At 35.8% G+C, this 27095-nt stretch overlaps 1 protein-coding gene and 1 non-coding gene across 3 annotated transcripts in view; both read right to left on the reverse strand.

Moving 5' to 3' along the window:
- The window catches only part of FCHSD2 (FCH and double SH3 domains 2), a 269715-nt gene that overhangs the window by 60854 nt on the left and 181766 nt on the right, over window positions 1–27095 (reverse strand). For both annotated transcript variants that reach the window (XM_029914695.1, XM_029914697.1), the window contains exons 9-10: window positions 16685–16807; window positions 6813–6908 (exon numbers count right to left, since the gene is read on the reverse strand). In XM_029914695.1, the coding sequence (XP_029770555.1) occupies window positions 6813–6908; window positions 16685–16807 (219 nt within the window). The remainder of the gene's footprint in view (window positions 1–6812; window positions 6909–16684; window positions 16808–27095) is intronic.
- On the reverse strand, window positions 1893–1999 carry LOC115272841. The gene has a single exon (XR_003900494.1). It is a non-coding gene; the product is annotated as a U6 spliceosomal RNA (small nuclear RNA).

The raw sequence follows: 27095 nt of genomic DNA on the forward strand, positions 1-27095 counted from the left end.
GAGTGGAGGAGAAGCAGAGAGAGAGGGAGACACAGAACACAAAGCAGGTTCCAGGCTATGAGCTGTCAGCACAGAGCCCAATGCAGGGCTCGAACCCATGAATCTCATGACCTGAGCCGAAGTTGGACGCTTAACTGATTGAGCCACTCAGGTGCCCCTGGTTTTCTTTTTCAACATTCCTATGACTACTAGGGGTCTTTTCTGGTTCCATACAAATTTTGAATTGTTTGTTCCAGCTCTGTGAAGAATACTGGTGTTATTTTGATAGGGATTGCACTGAATGTTATTTTGAATAGATTGCTTTGGGTAGTGTAGACATTTTAACAATATTTGTTCTTGTAATCCATAAGCATGGATGTTTTTCCATTTTTTGTGTCTTCTTCAATTTCTTTCATTAGTTTTCTATAGTTTTTAGCATACAGATCTTTTACTTCTTCAGTAAGGATTATTCCTAAGTATTTTATGGTTTTTGGTGCAAGTGTAAATGGGATTGATTCCTTGATTTCTTTCTGTTGCTTCATTATTGTATAGAAATGCAACTGACTTTTGCACATTAAGTGCCCAATTTTTATCAAATATAATATTAAAGTAGTCTTTTCAAATTTATAAAGTTATTAAATAACTTTAAAGAACTACACCACAAAGAAATTAACATTCTTAATATATTAGTCTTTAAGTCATCTGTTTTGTCCTTACTTATCCTCTCAAGATATGATTTTAGTTCACTTTAAGATAATGTAAGGACACAGGAATGTTCAGAAAGTTATCAGAGCATATGTTCAGAAGGGCAAAGTGAGTAGGGATTGACAAGTTGATTTTCACACAAGAAACACTGTCATTTCTTTTCAACTCTGTTACCAAAATATAACCATTCAAAGGAGAGAAAAAGAGATGGGTCATATGTGATGAATGCAAACCAAGAACACAGTAAAATACGAGCATTTCAAACCAATTTCAAAATAAGATAATGTTAAGACTTGACAAGCCAATGTCATGTGCCAGGAACAATCTAGTTATTAACCCTCATTCAAGGATTTGTACTACCAGTATTTTTCAGTTTATTGGTATATATTATTGTGTTAAATATTTAATGTTTTATTTTTTTGAAATTTAATAACATACTGTTATTCAAGAAAGTTAATTTTCACTTATTCTGAAAAGGGCTTCTTCAAGTAAAAAGCATCTGGATTTTTATAGGTTATTATAATTATAGTACTCATGTTTACATAGGTTCACAACTCCATAATTTTGAAATTCAAAGTACTTGGAAAATCACAGGTTTGTTTTGTTTTGTTTTACTTAAGTCTGGAGGCACAGCTCATTTATGGCAAAATCTGACTTGAACTGAAGAGAGGTTACTTATAGATCTTATTTATATCACTTAGTATGACTATTCAAATGTTTTACTGCAAATATACTGTGCTTGATCAGGGAGTCTTTTCCCATACCTTGCTTAGGGTGTTATACAATATATGATATATGAATTACTCTTCTAAAACCTAAAATTTTTATTTTATTTTAATTTTTTAAAGATTTTCTTTTTGGGGCATCTAGGTGGCTCAGTCGGTTAAGCATCCACCTTCAGCTCAGGTCATGATTTCTGGTTTGTGGGTTCGAGCCCCGTGACAAGTTCTGTGCTGACAGCTCAGAGCCTGGAGTCTGCTTTGGATTCTGCATCTCCTTCCCTCTCAGTCCCTGCCCTGCTCACGCACATGCTCTTTCTCTCTCAAAAATAAACATACATTAAAAAAATATTTTATTTTCAAGTAATCTCTACATTCAACATAGGCTCAAACTTACAGCCCCCAGATCAATAGTCACATCTATCAAATGAGCCTGGCAGGCACCTAATGTTATTTATTTATATATTTATTTTTAAGATTTTAGTTTTTAAAAATATGGAACACTTCATGAATTTCTGGGTCATCACTGCACAGGGGCCATGTTAAATTTCTCTGAACTGTCCCAATTTTAGTATATGTACTGCTGAAGTCAGCACTGAAAAATCCTGACTTTTGAACATACCTGACTTGAAGGCTGTGGATGAGAGATTGTGGACCTCTAAGTCACATCTTTTAAATATACGCATAACTCGGAAAGAAGTGGAGCAGTGTTCCTTATGACTATACTTGGATGGCAGCACTTGTGCTTAAAAGAGATGCAGGAACTCATCAGGAGAGCTGGGTTGAGTGTGCACAGTCTCTTAGGGAAGCACGCTGGAGGTATTAGAATATCAAAGGTAAATCTAAGAGAAAATCAGGCCCTTCAGTAATGACATAAAAACAAAATGAGGGGCACCTGGGTGGCTTAGACGGTTAAGCGTCTGACTTCGGCTCAGGTCATGATCTCACGGTTCATGGGTTCGAGCCCTGTGTCGGGCTCTCTGCTGACAGCTCAGAGCCTGGAGTCTGTCTTAGGATTCTATGTCCCGCTCTCTCTCTGACCCTCCCCTGCTCATGCTGTCTCTCTCTCTCTGAAAAAATAAATTTAAAAAAAAGACAACAAAATGAAAAACAATAAAAACTCTTGTATCTAACATTCTAGGCATGACTGGTTGGAACAGCCACATGAGAATATGCCTTTATTTTGGTAGCTCTCACAGAGACTCTGCTTTAAGAGCTATAATCTTAGGCTAGATAAAAAAGTGAACTTTGCAGGATCCTTTGTGTCAGTGCCAAGGCATCTATGGAAAGCTCTGGTTACCTGTGGATGACTGGAGAAAGCATCAAACCAGAGAAAGCACAGACTCATTAAATAGATGGGAGGTTTTCTACAAAAATCAAGTAAGTCCTTTTTGAAAGGCTGAAGAACTTGGACAGCCCCTTCTGAAGAGCTGACTGCCAGCACGGCTGTTTCTAGAGAGCAACACTCATGTCTGTAAGTGGAGCCTTACATTTTTGGATACTGTGATCAGTATCCTCCTCCCACGAGGAGGCTTTCCCACAAATTCTCTATCACAGTGTTTTCATGGTCATGTGTCAATGCTATAGCACTGCATATATGCAATGTAAGACTTCCAACAGCAGATAAAGCCACTCATTAACAATGAAAATTTTCAGGCAATTTCCCTGTAGGGTATATTGATTCCATATAGTCTTATAGACAAGGATAATTTTTGGTATTTAGATTTTCTTGGTTTTATTGAGAAATAATTGACATACATCACTGTGTAAGTTTGGTATACAGCATGCTGGTTTGATTTACAATTATTGCACATATTTTTAGTAGAGGCATAAGATGCCACATTTAAATGACAATTTAATGTGCAAAAGTCCTAAATTACAGCAAATGGCTATTTTACTTACTATAACTTTAATTAATTTATTTATTTAATGTTTGTTTACTTTTGGGAGAGCACAAGTGGGGGAGTGGGAGGGAGGACAGAGGATCTGAAACAGGCTCTGAGCTGACAGGCTGACAGCAGCAAGCCCAATGTGGGGCTTGAACTCACAAACTGCAAGATCATGACCTGAGCTGAAGTCAGACACTTAGCTGACTGAGCCACCCAGGTGCCCCTTATTATAACTTTTAATTCTTAGACAGAATTAAATATCACAAGTAGTGGCTAAAATAACAGGAAAAGATCATATATCAAAAAATTGTCAGCTGTTTTTTTTTTTTTTTTAGATCTGTGACACTGATAAAAATGTCAGTTTGTGATATCTGTGAAGATCTTATTGGTTGCAGTTCAGGAAAGGGTCTTCTCATCCTCACCAGGAAATTTAGGAGAAAAGTTTCTTTAGGATTTTTCTGTCTTTATATGTGGATATGTATGTTTCACATATTATACCCCATCCCAGGCTGAAATAGGATAGGAGGTCCTTTTCATAGGATGTGAGGAAATGTCCTTAAAGGCACACATCACTAGTTCTGGTAACGGAAGGGACAAACACTGAGATGTATGTAAGGCCGATGTGCTGAAAAGTATCAGTTTTGTTCTTATGATTACAGGGGTAAGAATGGACACTAACTGTTTGCTACTGGGTGCTGTTTATTCTACACAGATTGCCTTTTAAGCTTATAAAGTGCTAAGAGAGAGGTTGATGAGATCTACATTGTAGAATAAAAAAAAAAAAAAAAAAAAAAAGGGAGAGAAGTCCCAAGGGACAATCAATAAGGGACTTAAGAGCAGAGGGACCACGACTACAAAAGTATTAGAAGATTTCATAATCTAATGTCTTCCATGTTTGATATTCTGTTATTTCCTATAGCAATTAGGGGTAAAACCTAAAAAAATAGAATATGATTGTCTTGTGGAAAGACAGAGGGAAAAAAGGCAGTCAACATTTATTTTGTACCATCTATATGCCAGGCATTGAGTCAAATGCTTAAAGTAGCTCATTTAATTTTCAAACCAAGTAAGGTTTTTAACATTTTACATCTGACAAAGTTGAATCAGAGAGGTGAAATATATATAAACATATAAATAAGATAAACACAAGTAGCAAATGGCACAGCCAGATTTGATTCCAAAGCCCATGATTTCTCATTGGATGACACCTGTATGAATCTCTAACACAAGCATGACCTAAGTGACAGTTGAATGACTCTTTAAAACTGAGATCTTGATATGCGTACTTGTCAATTCTCCCTCATAGAACATCCTGTTTCTGGGGAGAGGTAAGGGCAGTGTTAGAGTACATTCCGTATCCTTCTTAAAATAATCTTGCATTAAAAACTTTCATTTCAGCAAATAAAGATAAACATTACTCTTTTTAGAAAGGATTTTTGACCTTCTGGTATCATCTGAGAAATGTTATTTGAAAATATAAAGAAAGGACACTTTAAAAATCTCTAACTCTATATGGAAATGAAGACAAGGAAATCTTTCAGTGTTAACCATGAGATAGTAACTAAGTTACTATTATCAGACAACTTGTTACACATTGTTACATATTGTTACACATAACCATCTATAATTGTGTCTTTATAAAACCATTTTGCTCAGTTTCTTTTGGTATATCATTCTAAGGCATAAGTCAAAATACTCATATATTAAAATTAAATGACAAGAAATTGCAAATCAACAGCAAGTGAAAGATACCCCCCAAAAAGGGTACAATCACTTCAAGTCTTAATTAACTTTGATTGTATATTGTGACTCTACGTTTTCATCTGGACTTTCTGGACTTTTGCAAGAAAAATACTGCAATTTGAACTGGGGCATATTAAAAAAGGCTTCAATTTCTCCTTGATAAAGGCAAGATTAGCTCTATAATTCTTTTCAGCACAGCTATTGAGGAAAACTAAGGTGCTTCAGAAAAGATGAAAAAATGAGAAGTTCAATAGTTTCACTATAAATAGAAAAGGAAATCCTTAATTTATATAGGAAAATGGAAAGCCCCAGTTTATGCATTCCGTGGCCCCTTACACACAAACATACACAATTATAATCCCAATACCAGGTCCCACCCTTCATTAACATGCAAACCCACACATCCCATCTCCCCCACCCTTGGCCCACACCCCCATATACCTCAGCTATGGTCATTCTCAGAGCACTGACAGGGGAGAGTTCAATATCCACCAGCTGGGCGGCTTTTAAACTCTGCCCAGCAAAGATTGCACAAGGACAGAAAACAGCATAGTTAGAATCTTAAGGCAAACAGGGACACACAGCTAAGAACATTTAGCACAGAGTCTAGAAACAAAGGAGGATTTAAGATTGTAGTTGGGGCCTTGGACAAGTGAGATGAGAGTCTACAGTTATTCTGAGTTTTCGAGGAAAATGGGCAAAGATAAAATAATCTAGAATTAGTCACAATTTTAGTCAAGCTTGGCGAACCTGTCCATACCCTGTATCTTCTATTGCTCACCCTCTTTCCTCTCAGCTAAAGAACTCAAATTATAGGACAACGTCACTGAGTTACTAAGCAAAGGCAGACTGATAAAAATGGGCAATCATATAAGGGGCAAGAGTTATAATCTAGAAGGAAATGCTGATTTCCTACATTTCTTTACATAGCCACTAACAGGGCTCCTTAAAATGTAAGTAAGTAATGAAGATATCTTCAGCAAAGATTTCTATTAAACTGATACCATGAAATTCTTACATCATAAATTCCCTTGGTTCTGATTTTAGGTTTACTGAAAGACCTTATAACTAAAATTTGACTTCCCTCTTAGCTTACCTACAATGAAAAAATGTGCGAGATACACCAACATGTGCTTTTTCAACTTGTAGAAGTTGATTACCTTTATGTTATCAAATTATCATTTTGATTCTATTGTTTTAAATTCAAATGGCAAACATTTTTCATAAACTCAAGGACGAAATGCATGTTTCATATCTGCCGTTTAAAAATTGCCAATTTGGCATTTATGTTAATGCTCTGACATTCTAAGAAATCTGAAAGGAATTATAAAGGGCCTGCAATTTTCTTAAAAGCCAACCAAAATATTTGCAGGCACATATTCACTCCTCTGTTTATTGATTCTATTCCGATTAAAATTTAACCACTGGTTTCTTTGGAAGTCTGTACATGTGAAGAATTTCGTGGATGGAAATTATGATTTATACTTAAACTGAAAACAATTTTTTATTGAGTATTTTTTCTTCTTCCTTCGGTTCAGTTTGCAGGTTTCCGGTAGCATGTCTTATAATTTAACCTTATTTAAGTTGCTAGCATAAAGATACTGGGGTATTAGTCATATTTTAGAAAGAAGAAATATCCGTTTCTCTGCATACTCACAGTTTTGTTATAAAATTAAGGAGACACACATTCAGCCTTTTCTGTCTATCCAAAGATAACAGTTATTTGAGCACAAACACAGCTTAAAACCAAACGGAATGAAGTCTGGAATTCCCTTACAGTGTCACTGTCGCAGGGCTGGAACTGGAAGGGCTGAGGCTTGTGAAATACAGCATTCTCTTGTAGAAACAGCTGAAGGTTATAGTCCCGTACGACCTAAAGAGAAAATAAAGTCTCTTTAAGTATTTAATAAGGTTAAGATATCCAGTAATTCTATATTAAAGTTGAAGATTTATTCTGCTGCTTTCCAAAAATGAGAAATCATACAACACTATGAGACCAAAAGAAAATGATAATTACACATTTTTTTTTTCATTTTAGATAACAGTTGTTACTTGTGTGTCCTATTTTCTCAATAGTCTAAATATAGAAAGTACTAGTTTAGAAACTAGCCCAGATTTTGGGACTAAACAATATGTAATATTTTAAGACAGCAAAAAGACAGTGATTATACAAGTTCTTTTTGATGGGGGCAGCAGAATGAAAATAGGAAAGCACACTAGTCTCTTAGGTCTCTCCAAGTTATAAAATTTTGTAGATTTTTAAAAGTCTGCTATATGGAAATTGTCACCCATTAGGAAACTGTTAGATAACCGTCTACATAGCACAAGATAGCATTAAAAAAAATTTTTTTTAAGTAGGTTCCATGCCCAAAGTAGGGCTTGAACTCATGACCTCGAGATCAAGAGTTGCATGTTCTACCAAGTGAGCCAGCCAGACACACCACCAAACATTATTTTTATAGTACTTCTTGTCGCCTTTCTAGATGGTTACTTTTTTTTTTTTTTAAGATTTAAAAAAAATTTTAAGTAACCTCTACATCCAAGATGGGGCTTGAACTTACAACAATCCCAAAATCAAGAGTTATATGCTTCACTGACTGAGCCAGCCAGGTGCCCCTATGAGGTTATATTCTAATTACCATCTAAAAGGAATTCATACAGAAGAGGAATTATGATACACAGAGTGTAGCAAAACAGTACAAAAAGACAGCCATCTGAAAAGACTTCACTGCATTATATACCCTGGGAATGAGTGGAAATCAGCAACATTTGATTGTGCAGGAACCTATCTTCCATTTAGCTACAGTGCTTTTATCTTTTATTTGCACTTCTGTCAGAGGATGGGCAGAAGATGAGGAAAAAAGTTTAAAGAAGCTCTGTAGCTATACCTTAGTAGTCCTGGGAAAAGGGTTTACTGAAAATATGGAGAAATTAGGGGGTTATATTTTACATTTTATTTACAAGCACAAATCCAGTTCCCTATCACTCATTAGGCACCCATTTATTAAAGAGCTTACCAAGGCCAATGTTACACGCAGTGGCGAGGGGAGTATATAGATGAATAAAGATGATTACACAAGATTAATATCTTCAAGGAATTTATAATCTGGAAAGTGGGAGAACCAGACAGTACACAATTAAGTGCACTGTAGAAGTATGTAGAGGGTACTCAGAGAACACAAAAGCAGATGATATTTAATCTAGATTGACGGGGTGAGATGGGGTGAGGAGTTTGGGAGAATTTTGTCAGGCAAGGCTGGCTGGGTAAACATCTTTTCAAAGGGAAATGGTTTTTTTTTTTCTTTCCCTGGATTCCAGTTTTAAACTGTGAAAGCTCTTGACACAGCCCTGAGCGCCTCACTAAACACCATGCAAAAGAAGCTAAGAGGATCATCCTTCTAGTTACCACCTTTTTTAAATTTTTAACTTTATTATAACGTATATAAAACTAGAGTTAACAGTCTAACTTATCTCTAGGTACCCATCATGCAACTTCCAAAAACAGCCCTTCCTACTTAATATCTTAATATTGTTTCATTTATAGATCCAACTACCTCTTCCCGCCCCCCCCACTGTACTGAAGCAAGTCTCAGACATATCATTTCATCCATAATATTTGAGTATGATATCTAAAAGACAAGAACTCTTAAAAAACATACCCATACAGGGGTGCCTGGGTGGCTCAGTCATTTAAGTGTCTATTGATTTTGGTTCAGGTTACAATCTCTTGTTTGTGAATTTGAGCCCCACCTCAGGCTCTGCGCGGACAGTGTGGAGCCTGCTTGGGATTCCCTCTCTCAATCTCTCCCTATCGCTCTCTCTCTCTGCCCCTCTCCCACTTGTGCTGTCTCTGTCTCTCTCAAAATAAATAAACTTAAAGTACAACAAGTACTTATAAAACAACCAATAAGTGTTCAAATTTTCCCTGACTTTAAAATTTTTCAAATCAGGATCAAAATAAGGCCCCCACAGTGGACATGGATGATGTTACTTAGGTTTCTTTTTATATATACGTTTCTTTTTCCAATTTTTTTTCTCTCTTGCAATTTGTTTCTTGAAGAAACTCAGTTTTTGTCCTGCAGCGTTTCTCAGAGCCTGAATTTTGTTGACTGCATCTTTGTAGTGTTCTGTTTCTTGGTATGTCCTATATATTGATGCTTGACTGCATTTAGGGATTTTGTTGTTGTTGTTGTTTTGTTCCTTGCAAGGTGATGTTTACTTCTGTGAGGCTGACTCTGACTTACCTCTTTTTATGGCTGAATGGTAGCCCCTAAAAAATATATGTCTGTGTCCCCTAGACCCTGGAACCTGTGAATATTACCTCCTTTGGAAAAGGACCTTTGCAGATATAATTAGGTTAAGATTTTGAGAGAAGGGGATAATTCCAGATTCCTTTATTGGCCCTAAATCCAATGATAAGTATCTGTATAAAAGACATATAGAAGAAAGAAGAGCTGATGTGACCATGGAAGCAGAGACTAGAGTGATGTGGCAACAAGCCAAAGAATGCCTGGAACCACCAGAAAGCTGGAAGAGGCAAGGAATGATTCTCCCCGAACACCACTTGAGGGAGTGCAACTATGCTGACTCTTTGATTTTGGATTTTTGGCCTCCAGAACTTGGAGGGAATAAATTTCTGTTGCTTTAAGCCACCCAATTTACGGTAATTTGTACAGAAGCCCTAGGAAACTAATGTAATAGGCCTATGATGATAAATGCCTAAATGTGTTAGAGGATGCAAAATCTAAAGATTTTTCTACTTTTTCTATCATTATTAAAAATTCTTTTAGTATTTATTTTTGAGAGAGAAACAGATCGTGAGCAGGGAAGGGACAGAGAGAGAGGGAGACACAGAATCTGGAGCAGCCTCCAGGCTCTGAGCTGTCAGCAGAGAGCCTGACGCAGGGCTCAAACTCTGAGATCATGACTGAGCTGAAGTTGGACACTTAACCAAGTGAGCCACCCCAGAGCCCCTCCATCATTCTAACAAGGAATTCTATCATTCCTTTTTCATTTATCAGCTGGAATAATTCTAGAAGAAAAACTTTGCAGGTCGACTATTTAACTACCTTGAATATAGTTTGTATAAGGAAGGCAAGAAAATTGTTAATTCTTTCCCTTTATTATCTAGTTTTCCAATTGAGTTGTCTCCCTAGAAACCTCTAGAGAATGTCTAATTATAGCTTTAATAAATTATTACTATGAAGACATGAATTTAAAAATATGCAATGTGTTTTAGTTCACTGAAGTTATCCTTAGGGATGTTGAAATTATTCCATCTTCGGCCAGTAAGGTCACATCCTTAACACAGGCCTCTTTAGACATTTATTTCCTAATTATGTTTTGATTAATTTAATACCACAAATATACTGCATATAAAGTATGTACTGTGGTACACTGTAATATGTAACCCCTTCTTAAATATCTGGAAGTAATTTTTACTCCCTTGAGAATGCATATTCTAGAGGTAACCATCCTACTGAATCTTACCATTCTCTTTTCCTTTACACAGTATTACTATGTATGATATAGCTCAAAATGATATTATTTTCTTGGATATTTTTGAACTCCACATAAATGGCATCTTAGTTTTTATATTCTTTTGTAATTTGCTTTTTTGCTCAACATTGTATTTGTGAATCTCATCCATATTAATGCATGTGCCTACAGATCTTTCAATTTTACTGCTGGTATGGTAATTAATTCATTATTCATCCTACTGTGGACAGCTGGGTTCTAGCTTTTTAAAGTCTTATCAAGAAAGTTGTTATGAACATTTCCCCAAAAGTCTCCTGGTACACAAGCGTCAGAGTTTCTCTAGGATAATCTCTTAGGAGTGGAACTTCTGTGTCATAAGCTAAGTGTATCTTTAGATTGGCTAGATAATGCCAAATGTTTTCAAACTGGATGTACCACTTGTACTCCCCAGGGCAGTGTCTGACTTTGTTAATCCAAGTTCTCACTAACACTCGTTCCTGTCTGTCTATATTTTTGTCAATCTTATATGTATACAATGGAACTTCACGCTGACTTTAATTTCCATTCCTTTGATTAATAATGAGGACAAACATCTGTATTAGTTTCCTACGGCTGCCAGAATAAAGTACCACACACTGGTTGGCTTAAACAACAGAAATTTATTTCCTCACAACTGGGAGACTAGAAGTCTAAGATTAAGATGTTGGCATAATTGACTTCCTCTGAGGGCCTCTTTTCCTGACTTGTAGATACCCATCTTTTTCTCGTGTCTTCATATGGTCTTCCCTCTGTGCCCATTTGCATCCTCATCTCCTCTTATAAGGACACCAGTCACATTGGATTAAAGCCTATCCAGATGACTGCATTTTAACTTAATAACCTCTTTAAAGGCCCTATCTCCAGGGTGCCTTGGTGGCTCAGTTGGTTAAGTGTCCAACTTCGGCTCAGGTCATTATCTTGTGGTTTGTGGGTGTGAGTCCCACACTGAGCTGCGTTGACAGCTCAGACCCTGGCGCCTGCTTCAGATTTTGTGTGTGTGTGTGTCTCTCTCTCGTTCTCTGCCCCTCCCCCACTTGCACTCTCTCTCACTCTCTCTCAAAAATAAATAAACATTAAAATAAAAAGAAAATGTAAAGGTCCTATCTCCAAATAAAGTCACAATCTGAGGTAACAGGGATCAGGACTTCAACACTTGAATTTTAGGAGGACACAATACAGCCCATAATAGAATCTTTTTATATTTTATTCTGTGGGATGTATGTTGTATGATGTACCAGCAGCTCACTCCTTTTTATAGACAAAATATTGTATTACCCAATCATCAGTTGACAGACATTTAGGTTTCCACTTACTGGCTGAAGGGAGACACAGAATCTGAAGCAGGCTCCAGGCTCGGAGCTGTCAGCCCAGAGCCTGATGCAGGGCTTGAACCCACAAATCATGAGATCATGCCCTATGTTGAAGTCAGACACTTAACCAACTGAGGTATCCAGGTGCCCCTCTTTTCCATATTCTTGATAGTGTTCTTTGATACACAAAAGAGTAAGTCAAGTTATCTATTTTTATTGTAGTTGTTTTTGCTTTAATGTCAAAACTAAGAACAACACACTGCCAAATCCAAGGTCATAGACTTACCTCTATGTTTTCTTCTATAGCTTTAAGTTACTGATCCATTTTGAGTTAATTTTTGGGTATGGGGTGAGAGAGGGGTTCAACTTCATTCTTTTGCATGTGGTTATTCAGTTCTCAGCACAAGTCTTTTCTTGAAAAGACTATTCTTTCTTTACTAAATGGCCTTTGCAACCTTGTTGAAAATCAAGTGGCCATGTGTGTTTGGGCTTATTTCTGGACTCTCAACTCTATTTCACTGGTCTATGTCTATCCTTATGCTTCTACCACACTACTTTGATTAATTTTGCATTAAATGTTGAAATTGGGAAGTGTGAGTCCTTCAGCTTTGTTTTTTCTTTTCAATGTTGTTTTTGGGTATTCAGGGCCCCTTGAAGTTCCATATGAATTTGAGGACTGGCTTTCCCATTTTTGCAAAAAAGGTCACTGGAATTTTGATAGGGACTGATTGAACTCTATAGATTGCTTTGGGGAATATGAACTCTTTCAGTCCATAAATATTTATTATTTCCATTTATTTAGGTCCTCTTTAATTATTTTCAGCAATGTTTTATAGTTTCTCAAAGTACAAGTCTTTTGTTCCTTTATTTAAAGTTATTCTTCGTATTTTATTCTTCAGATACTATTATAGTTGGAATTATCATCATTTTCTTTTGGCTTATTCATTGATGGAGTATACAAACATAGCTGATTTTTGTACTTGTAATTTCACTGAATTCATTTATTAGCTCTAGTATTTTTTTCATGGTCTCTATAGTATTTTCATTATACAATCATGTCATCTGCAAATACAGATAATTTTACTTCTTCCCTTTTAATCTGGATGCCTTCTACTTTTTTTTGACTAATTGATCTGACTAGGACTTCCAGTACAGTAGGGAAAATGGGCATCTTTGTCTTGTTCCTGATTTCTGGAAGAAAAGCTTTCAGATTTTCACCATTAAGCATAATGTTAACTGTAGGTTTTTCATAAATGCCTTTTATCTGTTAAGGAAGTTCCCTTCTATTTCTATAATTTGTGTTTTTATCATAAAAGAGTGTTTAGTTTTGTCAAATGCTTTTCCTGATTTTCTTTTCCCTGTGTCTTTTGAGATATAATAGCAGTTTTTATCCTTCATTTTATTAAGTTTTCTTTTTGGTCAATCTTCATGGTATTAAGAGTAGCAATAATAGACAATTTCCAAAAAACCAATAAAATAATGCACTTTTTCTGAATTGTTAAAAGAGCAATGTTACTAATTGGTAGGAGTCTCCTTATGCAGTCAGAAAGCAAGCACACATGCTTGCTATAAAAGCCAGCACAACTACTTTTGGAGTTACTACCCTAGAGAAAATATTTATGACAACATCTGCTTCAGTTACATATACAAAGCATTTCATAAAATATTAAGCAGCAAGCTTCATAAATAATTAAAATTAAACAAAAGCTCCTAGGGCCAGGTGTTTCTCTTTAGGGGGTGAAAGATACAGAGAACACTGTAACAGCTACAGTGTGTCAGTATGGACTACCCCCAAAGTATCTTTGAGGATATATACAGTTACAATTTAGATGTGGGTGGGAGAACAAATTCCTCCCTAAAAAGACAATCATGGTGTAGAATAAAAACCTAAAGATTTTTCAAACTTCTCTCTGGGTTATCAGATCACTGTGTTGGGCTCAGCAGTATAACAAGAATAGCATAACAAGCTCTTTGTAACAGAAAAAGCACATGACATAAAACTTGAAGGTATGATCTCTTCTAGTATTTGGAACAAAAGGGCTCATTCCCTAGTTATATCATTCTTACTTTCAATCTAAACAGAAAAGCATCTCATTTATTCCTCATCCTTGGGGAGCAAGATATTCATATGAGTGAATGCAGAGGAAAATGAAAGCTTCTCTCTTTATGAGTCCAAACTGGTTTCTGTATTTTTAATTCATTTTCTGTCGCAATAATACAAGATGGACAGATAATACAGTATAGTAGTAGAGCATGGAAAATGCTTTGTGTGAGCGTGTAATCTTGGGCAGCCATATAAACTTCCTGAGTCTGTTTTCCTCTTTATACAACGAACATGATAATATCAACCTCAGAGGATGTACTCAAAACTCCCAGAAAATTAAGTTTTGTGCAAAATATTAGTTATTTTTTAAGACTATACATTTTCCTGTTTTATAAACTAAAAGTAGTGTATTCAATCTAACTTATTCTCAGAAAAAGAGATTTTAAACAATTTTGTCAGAGGACAATCTCTGATAAAATCAGAAAAAATGTAATAAAATAAAAATAAAATATAATTTCTAATGAAATTAGAAATAAAAAACATTACCCCACTATATAATTTCACTGAATGAAAACTGGAAAAACTCACTTCTAAATAATTCATTGGTTAACAAGGTGGGGAGGGGAGAATGTTGAAACACAAAAAGCCCCTACATATAAAATGCCGTTAAAATAGAAAAATAAAATTTTAGCTTTAAATGGATTTACCTGCAAGAAAGACTAAAACATAGGATCTAGTAGGAAAAGAATCCTGAAAAAGAATAAGCACATAAACTGTAATAAAGTAGAAATAATAATAAATATAAAGGCACATATTGAAGTAGACTAAGAGCTGGATCTCGGAGACTAATTAAACAGATTGGTAAGTCTGATCAAAATGAAAGAAAGCACAAGTATTAGAAATGAAAAGACAACAATAGAGCATACAAGTTTATACACAGGTATATACCATCAAATTTGATAAATAAAATGGACTATTGTCTAGGAAAGTATAAGTTATCAATATGTATTTTAAAAAGGAACAGGAAGCCTGAATGGGCCAATAAATATACACAATTTGATCACTATTTAAAAATCAAACACTTAAGGGGCGCCTGGGTGGCTCAGTCGGTTAAGCCTCCGACTTCAGCTCAGGTCAGATCTCACGTTCGTGGGTTTGAGCCCCACATCAGGCTCTGTGCTGACAGCTAGCTCAGAGCCTGGAGCCTGCTTCTAGTTCTGTGTCTCCTTCTCTCTCTGCCCCTCCCCCTCTCATGCTTTGTCTCTCTCTGTATCAAAAATAAATAAAAACATTAAAAAAATTTAAAACAAAATAAAAATCAAACACTTCACAAATGGAATAAAGCCAAGATGTTTTTTATAGACTCATTCTCCCAACATTCTCTTATGGAAATACACATACATTAAAATAAAAAGAACTATATGGAAACAACCATACACCCATTACCTAGATTCTTCAATGAACATTTTTCTACATTTGCTTTCACATAACTATCCATCTTTCATCCTACTTTCTACATATCAATCCTTTTATATCTTGTATTGGATCCTGGAGGGTAAAAATAAAGGAAAATAGAAACATGATAGGATTTCAAAGCACCACACTAGTGATTTTTATATTTCTGTATCAACTTAATATCCTATCTATCTATCTATCTATCTACCAACTTTTTGAAGTAAACTCTGGGCCCTACACGGGGCTAGAACTCATGATCCCAAGATCATGCTCCACTGACTGACCCAGCTGTGTGCCCTCCAAATTAATATTTTAAATGTTTTTCTAAAAATGGAATTAGAGTCCCGGTACACTGAAAACAAGAATAGATATATAAGGAGGTGCTCAGGAAGAAGAGTCTATGATTCTTTTCTTAAGAAACGCTGATTCTTTTCCAAACAATTTCTTAAGGTATTAGCCAGTTCCTGCTTCCCCTGCCAAAAATGAGGATTGAACTAGATCTTTAAAAATAGCTGTTACAAAATGAATATAGTTTTACAAATGCATGCGTTCTGTTGGGAAACGTTTACTATGCATTTAATGTATCAGAATAAAATATTACTAATCACAAGAATAATTTATCTTCAATAGGACAGTTTTTCTGTTGGAAAAAATTTTAATCTGTCAGGATCCTGAAGAAAAGCAGTTTTGTTTATTTTTTCTGCACATGGTGTGAACATGCCAGCAAAGTTGCTGGGTTCTAATACATCAAAGAATTACAGCATATAGGAGGTAACGTTAATTTTTAAAAAACAAGATAGAGTCTTCATTTCTTGATCAATGATAAGATGCTACCTTCCCTTTTGTGTCTTTTTATTATTCTTTACAGTGACACATGACCTTGTTTTCCTCCCACATGAATGAGTTGAGTGCATCCAAAATTTATTTGAGTGGAAGGTAAAATTCTTTTTTTTTCTTTTAAAGATTTTATTTTTAAATACCTAACATGGGGCTTGAGCTTACAACTCTGAGATTAAGAGCCACATGCTCTTCTGCCTGAGTCAGCCAGGCACCCCAAGGGTAAAACTCTTTAAATCATTTCATCTCAAAAGCAATATGGCAGCAGACTGATGTCCAGCACCAGCTTGTGCCATAACTTCCCCTTGTCCTCTTTTGCCAACTCATCATGAACACCATGCAACTTTGCTAGAAGGAACACTGTTTCCAGGAAATTTGCCTTTGAAGCATTCTTCTGAAGTATTGGTGACTTCATTTTGTTTGTACCAAAATCCATTTTAGATTCTAAAATGGACAACATCACATATTTCACTAAAGGTAACTTACCTTGCTGGAGGTTTCTAATAAAAACTGGAATGTGTTCTGCACAGCTTGGCATGTCTCTAGCTCAGTTCGGCTGAAGGCTATTAAATAATCCTTTAGGTGATCATACACATTTCCATCAAGAGCCTGTAAAAGAGTAATAAACAAAAGCAAAAAAATTATGACAAAGCTTAGATATAGAACACCTACTATTCACAAGGTAAATTCAGTTCAAAATCCATTAATAAAAAATGGACAAAAGATAAAGATTGTTACGTAAGGGTACTTATAAACAGTAAACAATCTCTTGGGAAAATGCTGAATCTAATAAACAGGAACTTTAAACATAAAATCCAGTACTGGTAAGGCTGTGGAAACAGGACAAACTTGGAGACAAAGTGGGTGGGTTCTGATCTTTGTTCATGCCATCCACCACTGTAGTCATTTTATAACAGAGTGGGTGTGGGAGTTGAATAAAACCGTGGATGTGAAAGGATCCCGGCACAGTGCCTGAAACAGAGTAGACATGAAAACAAATCTCTTCCATTTTTCCTCATTCATTGTTGGTAGGATTACAAATTAGTGTATTCTTACTATAGAGCAGTCAGACAAAAAAATACAGTAGCAATGGTTAAAAAAAGTGATTCAGAAATAGTTTTAGAGAAGAAACACTAATGAAATGTCTAAAAAGAGTTTTAAACATTCTTGTTTGTTTAAGCGTGTAGAGTAGGATTCATTGAAGTTGAAAGGAAAAAAAACACCAAACATTTGAAAAATTAGGCTATGATATATACATAATGACTGAAATACATACACCAACAAAAACTGTGGTTAACTATACACATGCAAAAGTAGGTACAAAATAATTTTAGGTTAAAAAAAGTAGAACAAATAGCATACATATTAGCAAAAACTATGGGAAAATATCTATAATAACAACAATAATTTAAAAAAACGTTCTGGAGTCCTGCCAATCAGTGAAAGTTTTCTTAAAAATTGAGGTAAAATTTTCACAACATAAAATCCACTTTATTTTAAAGTATACAATTCAGTGGCTTTTAGCACATTCCCACTGTTGTGTACCCACCAGTACCTCTACTTCCAGCATATTTGCACTGCCCCCAAAAGAATATCCACTAGGTGGTGACTCCCATTTCTCCCTCTCCCCTCCACCCCTGGCAACCATTAATCTATCTCTAAGGGTTTGCCTATTCTAGACATTTCATATAAATGGAACCATATAACAAGTATCATTTTGTGCCTGACTCTATCACAAGGCATAATGTTTTCAAGGTTCATCAATGTATTCATACTTCATTTCTTTTTATGGTTGAATAATATTCTTTTATATGGATATACCACATTTTGTATTCATTCATTGGCTGATGGGCATTTGGATTATTTCCACTTTCTGGCTTTTATGAATAATGCTGCTATGAACATTTATGTATAGGTTTTTATTTGAACATCTGTTTCTAATTCTCTGGGTATATGCCTAGTAGTGGAATTGCTGGGTCCTATGGTAATTCTATGTCTAACTATTTGAGGAACTGCCAAACTTTCCCATAGTGGCCACACCATTTTATATCCCCATTAACAATATTTAAAGGTTCCAATTTCTCTACATCCTCATCAGTGCTTGTTATTTTCTGGGTTTTGTTTTTTTTAATTATTCAAGTCATGCAAGCAGTATCTCCTTGTGGTTTTGACTTTCATTTCTCTAATGACTAATAATGTTGAGTATCTTTTCATGGGCTTATTGGTCATTTTTATGTTGCCTTTGAAGTAATGTCTATTCAAATCCTTCACTCATTTTTAAATTGGGTTGTTTATCCTTTTGTTGTAGAATTGTAAGAGTTCTTCATATAATTATATATATATATTTATTTATTTATATTTTATTAGAAGTATGAATTACAAATATATTCTCTTATTTTGTGGGCTGTCTTTTCACTTTCTTGATAGTGTCCTTTGATGCACAAAAAATTCTTATTCTTATGAAATCTAATTTAACTATTTTTCTTTTGTTACTTGTGTTCTGGTATCATATCTGAGAATCCTCAATGGAGATTTCATAGTAAATAAACTCTTTGTACATCTTATGTCTGGCTATTCCATTAAACTTTTACTATAAAACTGATTTTTTAAAAATACACACCTATCCCCAAAGCACTGAGTAATAAAGCTGCACATTCTATAGTGCTTACTCCACCAGATGGCACCATCAAGCACTTTAAATCCAGGCAGTGCAAATGCCTTAAAATTCCTTTTCACAAAGTCCTGTAACCTCCCCAGGGAGACTGCTGGTATTGTCTAAATAAGAATTCCTAACTTAAGACACGCTTTTCGTGAACTTGTTAGAAAAGAAACATATAAATTCTTCCTATATGGCTTTGCCTTAGAAATGCTCTTGGTAGAAGGTCTTAACCTCATGTTTGCAGGAAACAACTGGAGCATTTTTTTTTTTTTAAACACAGCAAATAGCAGTATAGGCATCATGAGCTCCCAGCCTCTGAATTTTTGATTCAGTAGGCTAGGGTGGTGGTGGGGAGTTGAGAATTGACATTTTTAACAATTTGCTGCTTGATTAGGGACCAAACTTTGAGAATTACTGGACTAAATGGTCATTTTAACTGATTAGGTTGAACATTCACACAGACTTAGAGGCAGAGTGGCTAGAGACAGAGAAGTCTACCATCCTGAATAGGGTCAACAGCCCCAGTAGCGCAGTACAGAAGAACAGCAGCTATTTTTAACGGACTAATGCCCTACATCATAATTAGAGGCAGCAGTATGCAGCACGGGAAAGAACTTGAGTTCTGAAGTAAGTTGGATGTGGGTTAGAATCCCAGCACTGTTACTTCATCATTTTGATGATTTTCTCATTTGTAATTAGGGAAAGTGGGAATACAACATACTCCACAGGCAAATTGTGAAGATTAACTAAAGCAAAGGAAGGGACACAATGGGAATCTCCTTTCTTGCCTTCTTCAAAAAATCTTCAATGGATTGATGACATATTGATAACTGTTAAGGCTGGGCAATGAATACACGGGGGTCAATACACTACTCTTCCTATTGCAGGGTATGTTGAGAATTTTCCATTAAAAAAATAAAAAGAAAGCTTGAATATCAGATTAGGAAAAAAAGTGATGCCATAATTTTTTTCAATGGCTCCCAATGTATATTTTAAGAGGTCCAAATTCTTTAGCTGTTATCTATGTTCCTTTACCATCTAGTCCCAAACTACTTCTCATTAGCACCATCTTCCATCATTATTATCTGCATTGTACAATACGTCCCAACCAGACTGAGCCATTTTAGAGAATGCCATTCTCTTTCATGTTTCCAGTTAAGTTATTCTCTTGGCTTGGAATGTTCTTCTCCCTCTTCTCTTCATTCAAATAGTAATAAATATAACTGACACAGGCAGCTAACATTTACTAATGACATTTGACCTAGAGCAGGTAATCCCTGGGATGGAAGCTGAGTCAAAAATAGCCAAATGGTTATAACCAAATGGCTAGTCTTCCTACCAAATAGAGAACGTCTGTCTTCAGTAGAATAGTTTTACACCAACTCACAAGGAAAAGCAGTGATGAGAAATTTGGCAGAGTGAAGCTGGGAATGGGGAGGCAGAAGGGAGGGACGCGGAATGTTTTCAGATTGGGTGGTTCCTGAATAAGTACTCCCTTGTCCTTTCTGTGATTGGTTACCTGAGCCAACAAATTCCCACTTTGCTCAAGCTACTCTGAGTTGGGTCTTTGTTATTTGCAATTAAGAGATTCCTCACTAAAGGGTTACAAATGATAACTAGCATTTGTCGGCCATACAATCTAAATTATTTCTTTTTGTTGTATTATAAGAAAACCTTTGACTCATCTAGGTAATTAATTGAAAGTAACAATAATTGAACAGCTTGCTCTATATTCCTGGTTCTCTCCAATTAAACAGGTTTAAAAGTCTGAGGGAGACAATTTTTATTGCAAAGGTGAATCACAAATACATTCCAAAAGCTCCATGTATTTCTTAGAAAATTTAAAATAAGGTAAGAACCACTCAAATCTTTCAATAAAAGGTAAATGTGTCTCAACTATAATATGTGACAAGGGCATGCACAGTGAAGATGCATTTGAGCCTTGTGTGGCGTTTATTTCTTTTTTAAAGGTTACTTATTGATTGAGAGAGAGAGGGACGCAGAAAGAGAGAGGGGGGTGGAGGATCTGAAGTAGGATCTGTGCTGACAGCAGAGAGCCCGATGTAGGGCTTGAACTCATGAACGATGAGATCATGACCTGAGCTGAAGCTAGCCGCTTACCTGACAGAACTACCAAGGTGTCCACCCTGTGTAGTGTTTAATGAGCAAGGCACAAGAAGGTTCTAAGTACACTTGTTTGTTCATTTTCAAATGAGCAATTGTGCAGAAACTTCAATTAATAGAGACCTGTGTGAAGAGCCACAAATTTTGTAATCAATGGTAAACTAGAATTCACATATGTGCTCAGAAGTGGCAGAAGCATTCTTTCAAGGTTTATACATATATAAGTTAATTTGCCAGTATGAGCTCCTTGGTGGTCTCCACTATGCAAAAATTTGGTAGGTAACTCCTCTAAATATGTGTTTTAAACACAGTCAAGCTTAAAAAAATTATTTGATACAAACTGCTAGGGGAAGAAGTCTGTAACACCTAAACTGAGAAACCACAGGCCTTTGATCAGCCACATATTATAACAGTCTAGCAGTCTTTTAATTGGAAAAACTTAATTTGAATGCCTTTATGCAGCCATGTTCTTTTCTCTTACCTATAGACCACGCACTCCCTTATGTATTATTACTCCTGCCCTCTTTACTCTTTTGGTCAACTTGATCTCTAAAATCAGTTGAGTTTGAAATCCAAACTCATAATAGTAAGTGCTCAAAATAGTAAAAAAAAAAAAAAAGAGAGAGAGAGAAAGAAAGAATGAAAGAAAAAGGAAAATTGGGTTATCTTAAAGACAAATCAGAAATTTAAAATTACTGGAATGTTCCACTGAACATTTATTTTCAGGAAAGTATAAATTCTCTGGAACACGGTGAAAGAGGAAAAATATGCTGAATAAGGAGTCAGGAGAAAGAAAATGTGACATTTTTTCTAAGCATTTGATGCAATGTTCCCTACAGTGAGAACTTTAAACAGTGGCCTGCTTATTTGGATCCAGGAAAGGCATAGATTCTGAAGTTTAGTTTCCTTAATGCAGTCTAGGAAGGCAAACTCTTCTAGAGCAATGCACATTCTAAAATAGTCTTTGGGTAAAAGTCAAGGATATAAATATCAAGATGATGATAAACATGAGCTCTCAAAGTTAAATCATAAAATTCTACAGCCCTCCTATGCTGATGGGAGAACAATGATTGCCTGCCTGCATCTGTTTCTTTCTGAGAAGACGCCAGCTATACTTAACCAGCATGCAGAGAAAGTAGATTTTCACAAATTAAGAGAGATTAAAGAAGTCATGGGGATGAAAAGTACAGCACAGGGAATATAGTCTCAATGGCACTAGTAACAATATTACAATGGTGACATATAGTAGCTACACTTGTGAGCATGGCATAACATTTAGAGTTGTCCAATTACTATGTTGTACACCTGAAAATAATGTAACACTGTGTGTCAACTGTGCTTTAATAAAAATCTTTTTAACAGAGATCAAAGCAAGTATTGAGTTGTATCTGTATTACTGTAAGTATTTTAAGACATGGCTGAATATGTCAATTGACATAAAGTAAAATTAGAAATACACCACCCAATTTTATACTTGTGGTTGTTTTGCTTAAGAGCACTGAGTTACTTCAGGTTCTGTGAAAGTGGAAACAAATAAGAAAGCTCTCCTCTGTGAATTACAAAACTCCAGGAAAGGAAAATACAACACGGTTTTTCTATAAAGTCTGCGTTGTCTTTTTTTTTTTGGGTTTATTTATTTTGAGAGAGAAAGAGAGCATGCGCAAGCCTGAGAACACATACAAGCCAGGAAGGGGCAGAGAGAAAAAGAGAAGGAATCTCAAGCCTGCACTCATGGTGCAGGGCCTGACATGGGGCTTGAAATGATGAATTGTGAGATCATAATGTGAGCCGAGATCGAGGGTACAGCCCTCTGTGTTGTCCTCTCGAGTTATTTACTAGCATGCATAACCAGTTGTGAATGTGCTGAAACCATCTCCACATTTAGGTTGCTACCTAAAGCAGTATGGTCTGACAGAAAGCTCTGAACCATACACACTTGCATTCAAATCCAGCTCCACTGCTTATGAAAAACATTACTCTCAGCAAGTACTGAATCTTCCTTCTTTAAACTCCTAATCTGATGGAATTAAGAGTATAATATTTGTAAAAGATGATTATTAAAATAATACAGGTTTACCATTTCTATGTTCTTTCCAAGATTTTCATCTATTTCCATAGTGAGAGTTTTTTTGTAACAGACTTGGTTTTGAATCTTGAATCTATTATGTACGTAAGCAGTAAAACCTTTCCAGGCCTTAGTTTCCCCATTTATAAAACAAAGAGATAATAATAGTATCTCCTCATAAACTCTGTAAAACAGGCAATTTCAAGTGTACCATTCTAATTCGACGTTTCTTTTATTATATTTTTTTGAAGTTGTTTTCACAGTGGTTGCCCAGAGATTACAACTAACATCTTAATTTAAAGCAAACTGGTTTGGATTAAAGCAAACTTAATTCCAACAGTATACCAACTTTGATCCTACATAGCTCTACTCTCTCTGTGCTCTGTGCTATTACTGTCATACAAATATATCTTTAACACATTATAAGCTCATTAACATTTTGTAATTATTGCTTTATGTGTTTTATTTATTTATATTTTACTTTAGAGAGAGAAAGCACATAAGTGGGAGAGGGGCAGCGGGAAAGAGAGAGGATCTCAAGCAGGCTCCATGCTCAGGATGGAGCTCAATGCTGGGCTTGATCTCATGACCCTGTGATCAGGACCTGAGCCAAAATCAAGAGTTGGATACTCAAACAACAGAACCACTCACGTGTCCCATGGTATCTTTTAAATCAGACTGTAAATATATACTATTCCTTTCTCAGACTGGATAATCTCAATTATCTGACCTTAAATTCATGGATTTTTTCTGCTGCCAGCTCAACTTTGCTGCTGAACACTTTCAGTGCATTCTTAATTCAGTTACTGTACTTTCCTACACAAGGATTTCTATTTGGTTCCTTTTTATAATTTCTCTTTGTTGATATTCTCTCTTTGGTGGGACATTAGTCTCATACTTTCCTTTAGTTCTTTGGCTTTATGGTTTCCTTTAGCTCTTTGTTAAAAATAGGTGATTTAAAATCTTTGTCTAGTAAGCCCAATGTATGTGCTTCTTTCGGGTCAATTTTTATTGACTCTTTTAGTCCTCTGGAAGGGTATACACTACTGTTTGTGTATCTCATAATCCTTTAAGAACTGTCCATTTAAAATATTGTAATGTGGGGGTGCCTGAGTGGTTCTGCTGGTGGAGCGTCCGGCTTCGGCTCAGGTCATGATCTCACCGCTTGGGAGTTCAAGCTCTGCATTGCACTCTGTGCTGACAGCGCAGAGCCTGGAGCCTGCTTCAGATTCTGTGTCTCCCTCTCTCTCTGCCCCTCCCCTGCTTGTGCTCGGTCTCTCTCACTCTTTTTCTCAAAAATAAATAAACATTAAAAAATGTTTTTAAATAATGTAGTGTACTTCAGGAAATCAGATTTCTTTCTCTCCTCAAGATTTATTGTTGCCACTGCTATTTATTTAGTGACCATGTTTTTGCCTCAGTGTTCCAAGGAATCCAGAATTTTGCAAGAAGGTTCAGAGAGTCCACAAATACTTGATTGGGAAGTTTTGATATGCATCACTTGGACCATGTTTTAATATACACAAACCGATTTTAGTCCGTCAGCCATCATTATTTTCTGCCTCCACTCTGTTGCTAACCATTACTCTTCAATTCTAACAAATCCATCAGAATCAGCACTCAAGTAAAATGTGATAAAGGTGAGTGACATGCCCAGGCAATCTTAAAGCGGTATATGTCAAAATATGCAAGCCAAAATCTACTGGCTTGAGTATAGAGCTTTAGGATATCTCTTTCCTGTGTCCCAATTCCAGTAGCCCCAAATCTCTTTTGTTCCTCATGTATACGTAGCATAGACAAAATTAATCAAATCAGAGTAGTTTTCCATAAAGTGGAAACTGAGAATATAATCACATAATCTTTGTAGTGTATAAATTCTTTGTAGAAATTTAAATTATTTTGTTTTCATTTAAATAAATAATTTTTAAATGACATTATTTAATCCAGGGTAATACAGAAGATCACCTTTCACTGAGAATTGCTGTGGGATTTCTGTGCCTATGTTTATGTTTATGATCAATGTGTCAAGTAGTTTTAATCCAATGGTCCTAGGTTAATGAAAAGAGATCTTGTATTTGAAATGATATTTAACTTAAAATGCAAATGACACAGTTGCAAGTCATGGAGATAAAATGACATCAGTAAATGGATTACTAACAAAGCAAAAAGGGTGACGAAGGAAAAGAGCCATTATAGGCATATGGTAGAATAGGCACAGAGAATTCAAAACAGCTTGACAGTATCATAATTCGTATCTCAAGTAGCAATTTAGGTTCCACTAATTTTTATCCATCATATTTGTTTTATCAATTTGAATTTTGATTTATAGACTTGTTTGCATTTAAATGGTATCTTTTTGTTTTATACTTATATAAAAACTATAAGCAAAGGTTTTTAAGCTATAGGCAAGAAGAGCTGGAGGGCCAAAAGGTCTGATGGAGGAAACCAAAAGACTTCTAGAAGAAAATACAATAGAGGTTCAGCTCTCTAGGTATATAAACCAGAAAATTATAGATATCAGATTGTGAATATGACTGCTGCAAACATAAGAATTTTTGGCATTCCAAATTAGATCTAGAATTTGCCTGTATTGATCTTTTGGCTGTGTTATTTAAGTGGCATTTTTTATGTGTACTTTTGACATAAAAATACTGAAATGCCTGAAAATATTTAGCCTGGAGGATATAAAGCATTAGTTTTAGTTCAGGAGGCAATACTCCTAATGTAGGCATATATGAAAGTTCCTTACATTGAAATCTGTGGGAAGGGTTGATATACATTTTTTGGATAGATAGGACCATTAATGGAAAGGAAACAGTATGATGGCCTTAGAGGTTCCCATTGGCCCTCTTCAAACTACAACTGATGGCTGAACATGGTCTGATCATTACAGCCAAAGACAGCCTCTGCCTGAAACGCTCTTAGATGTATGATATACTCAAATGTGACAGCTACATTTCTTTGCACCTGAATTTTCTAGGCAATATGGAATACTATGACAAAAAGGAACCTATGATAAGCATAATAACAAAGTGATTATTCAACAGTTCAATTCTATAGAAATTTACTGATAACCTACTCTGTGCTAAAAAAACTATGCCAAAGGTTGAGTCTGTTTAAAGTTGTTTTTTTTTTAATTTATTTACTTATTTTGAAAATGAGGGGAGAGCAGAGAGAGAGAGAGGAAGAGAGAGAGAATCCCAAGCAGGCTCCAAACTGTCAGTGCAGACCTAACATGGGGGTTTGAATTCATGAACTGTAAGATCATGATCTGAGCTGGAATCAAGAGTCAGAGGCTTAACTGACTGAGCCACCTAGGTGCCCTAAGGATTGAGTCTGTTTATATGTGGTGTATTTGAACTATGAAGAATTTGGCCAAGAGTTAGGGATGTAATAGGGATGTAATAGACATGTAATAGGTAATTTTAATTATACAATGTGCCAAAAGAGAGTGACCTCAACAAATATGGAAGTTTAAAGATTTTCTGGAAGAAATGATGCCTGAATGTATTTCAAAGTCCTGAAGAATAACATTTGCCACAAATCTTATTAAGAAAACAGCTCAGTTCTTAACTACTAAAATCAGTATTTATCAAAGCTTGCTTAAGACTAATTCATCACTGGAGTGAGTAGGTGACTCAGTCGGTTGAGCGTCTGTCTGACTTTGGCTCAGGTCATGACCTTGCAGTTTGTGAGTTCAAGCCCTCTGTCAGGCTCTGTGCTGACAGCTTGGAGCCTGGAGCCTGCTTTGGATTCTGTGTCTCCCTCCCTCTCTGCTCTTTCCCTGTTCATGCTCTGTCTCTCTCTCTCTCTCAAAAATAAAAAAATAAAACATTAGGAAAACATTTTTAAAAAAGACAAATTCATCATTTTGATTGTTTTCCTAATCAATTCAGGTTTTATTTATTTTTAAAATTTAACATTTATTTATTATTGAAAGAGAAAGAGACAGAGTATGAGCAGGGGAGGGACAGAGAGAGAGGGAGACACCATATTTGAAGCAGGCTCCAGGCTCTGAGCAGTTAGCACAGAGTCTGAGGCGGGGTTCA

This window comes from Suricata suricatta, chromosome 11, assembly GCF_006229205.1.
Source record: "Suricata suricatta isolate VVHF042 chromosome 11, meerkat_22Aug2017_6uvM2_HiC, whole genome shotgun sequence".
Classification (NCBI taxonomy): domain Eukaryota; kingdom Metazoa; phylum Chordata; class Mammalia; order Carnivora; family Herpestidae; genus Suricata; species Suricata suricatta.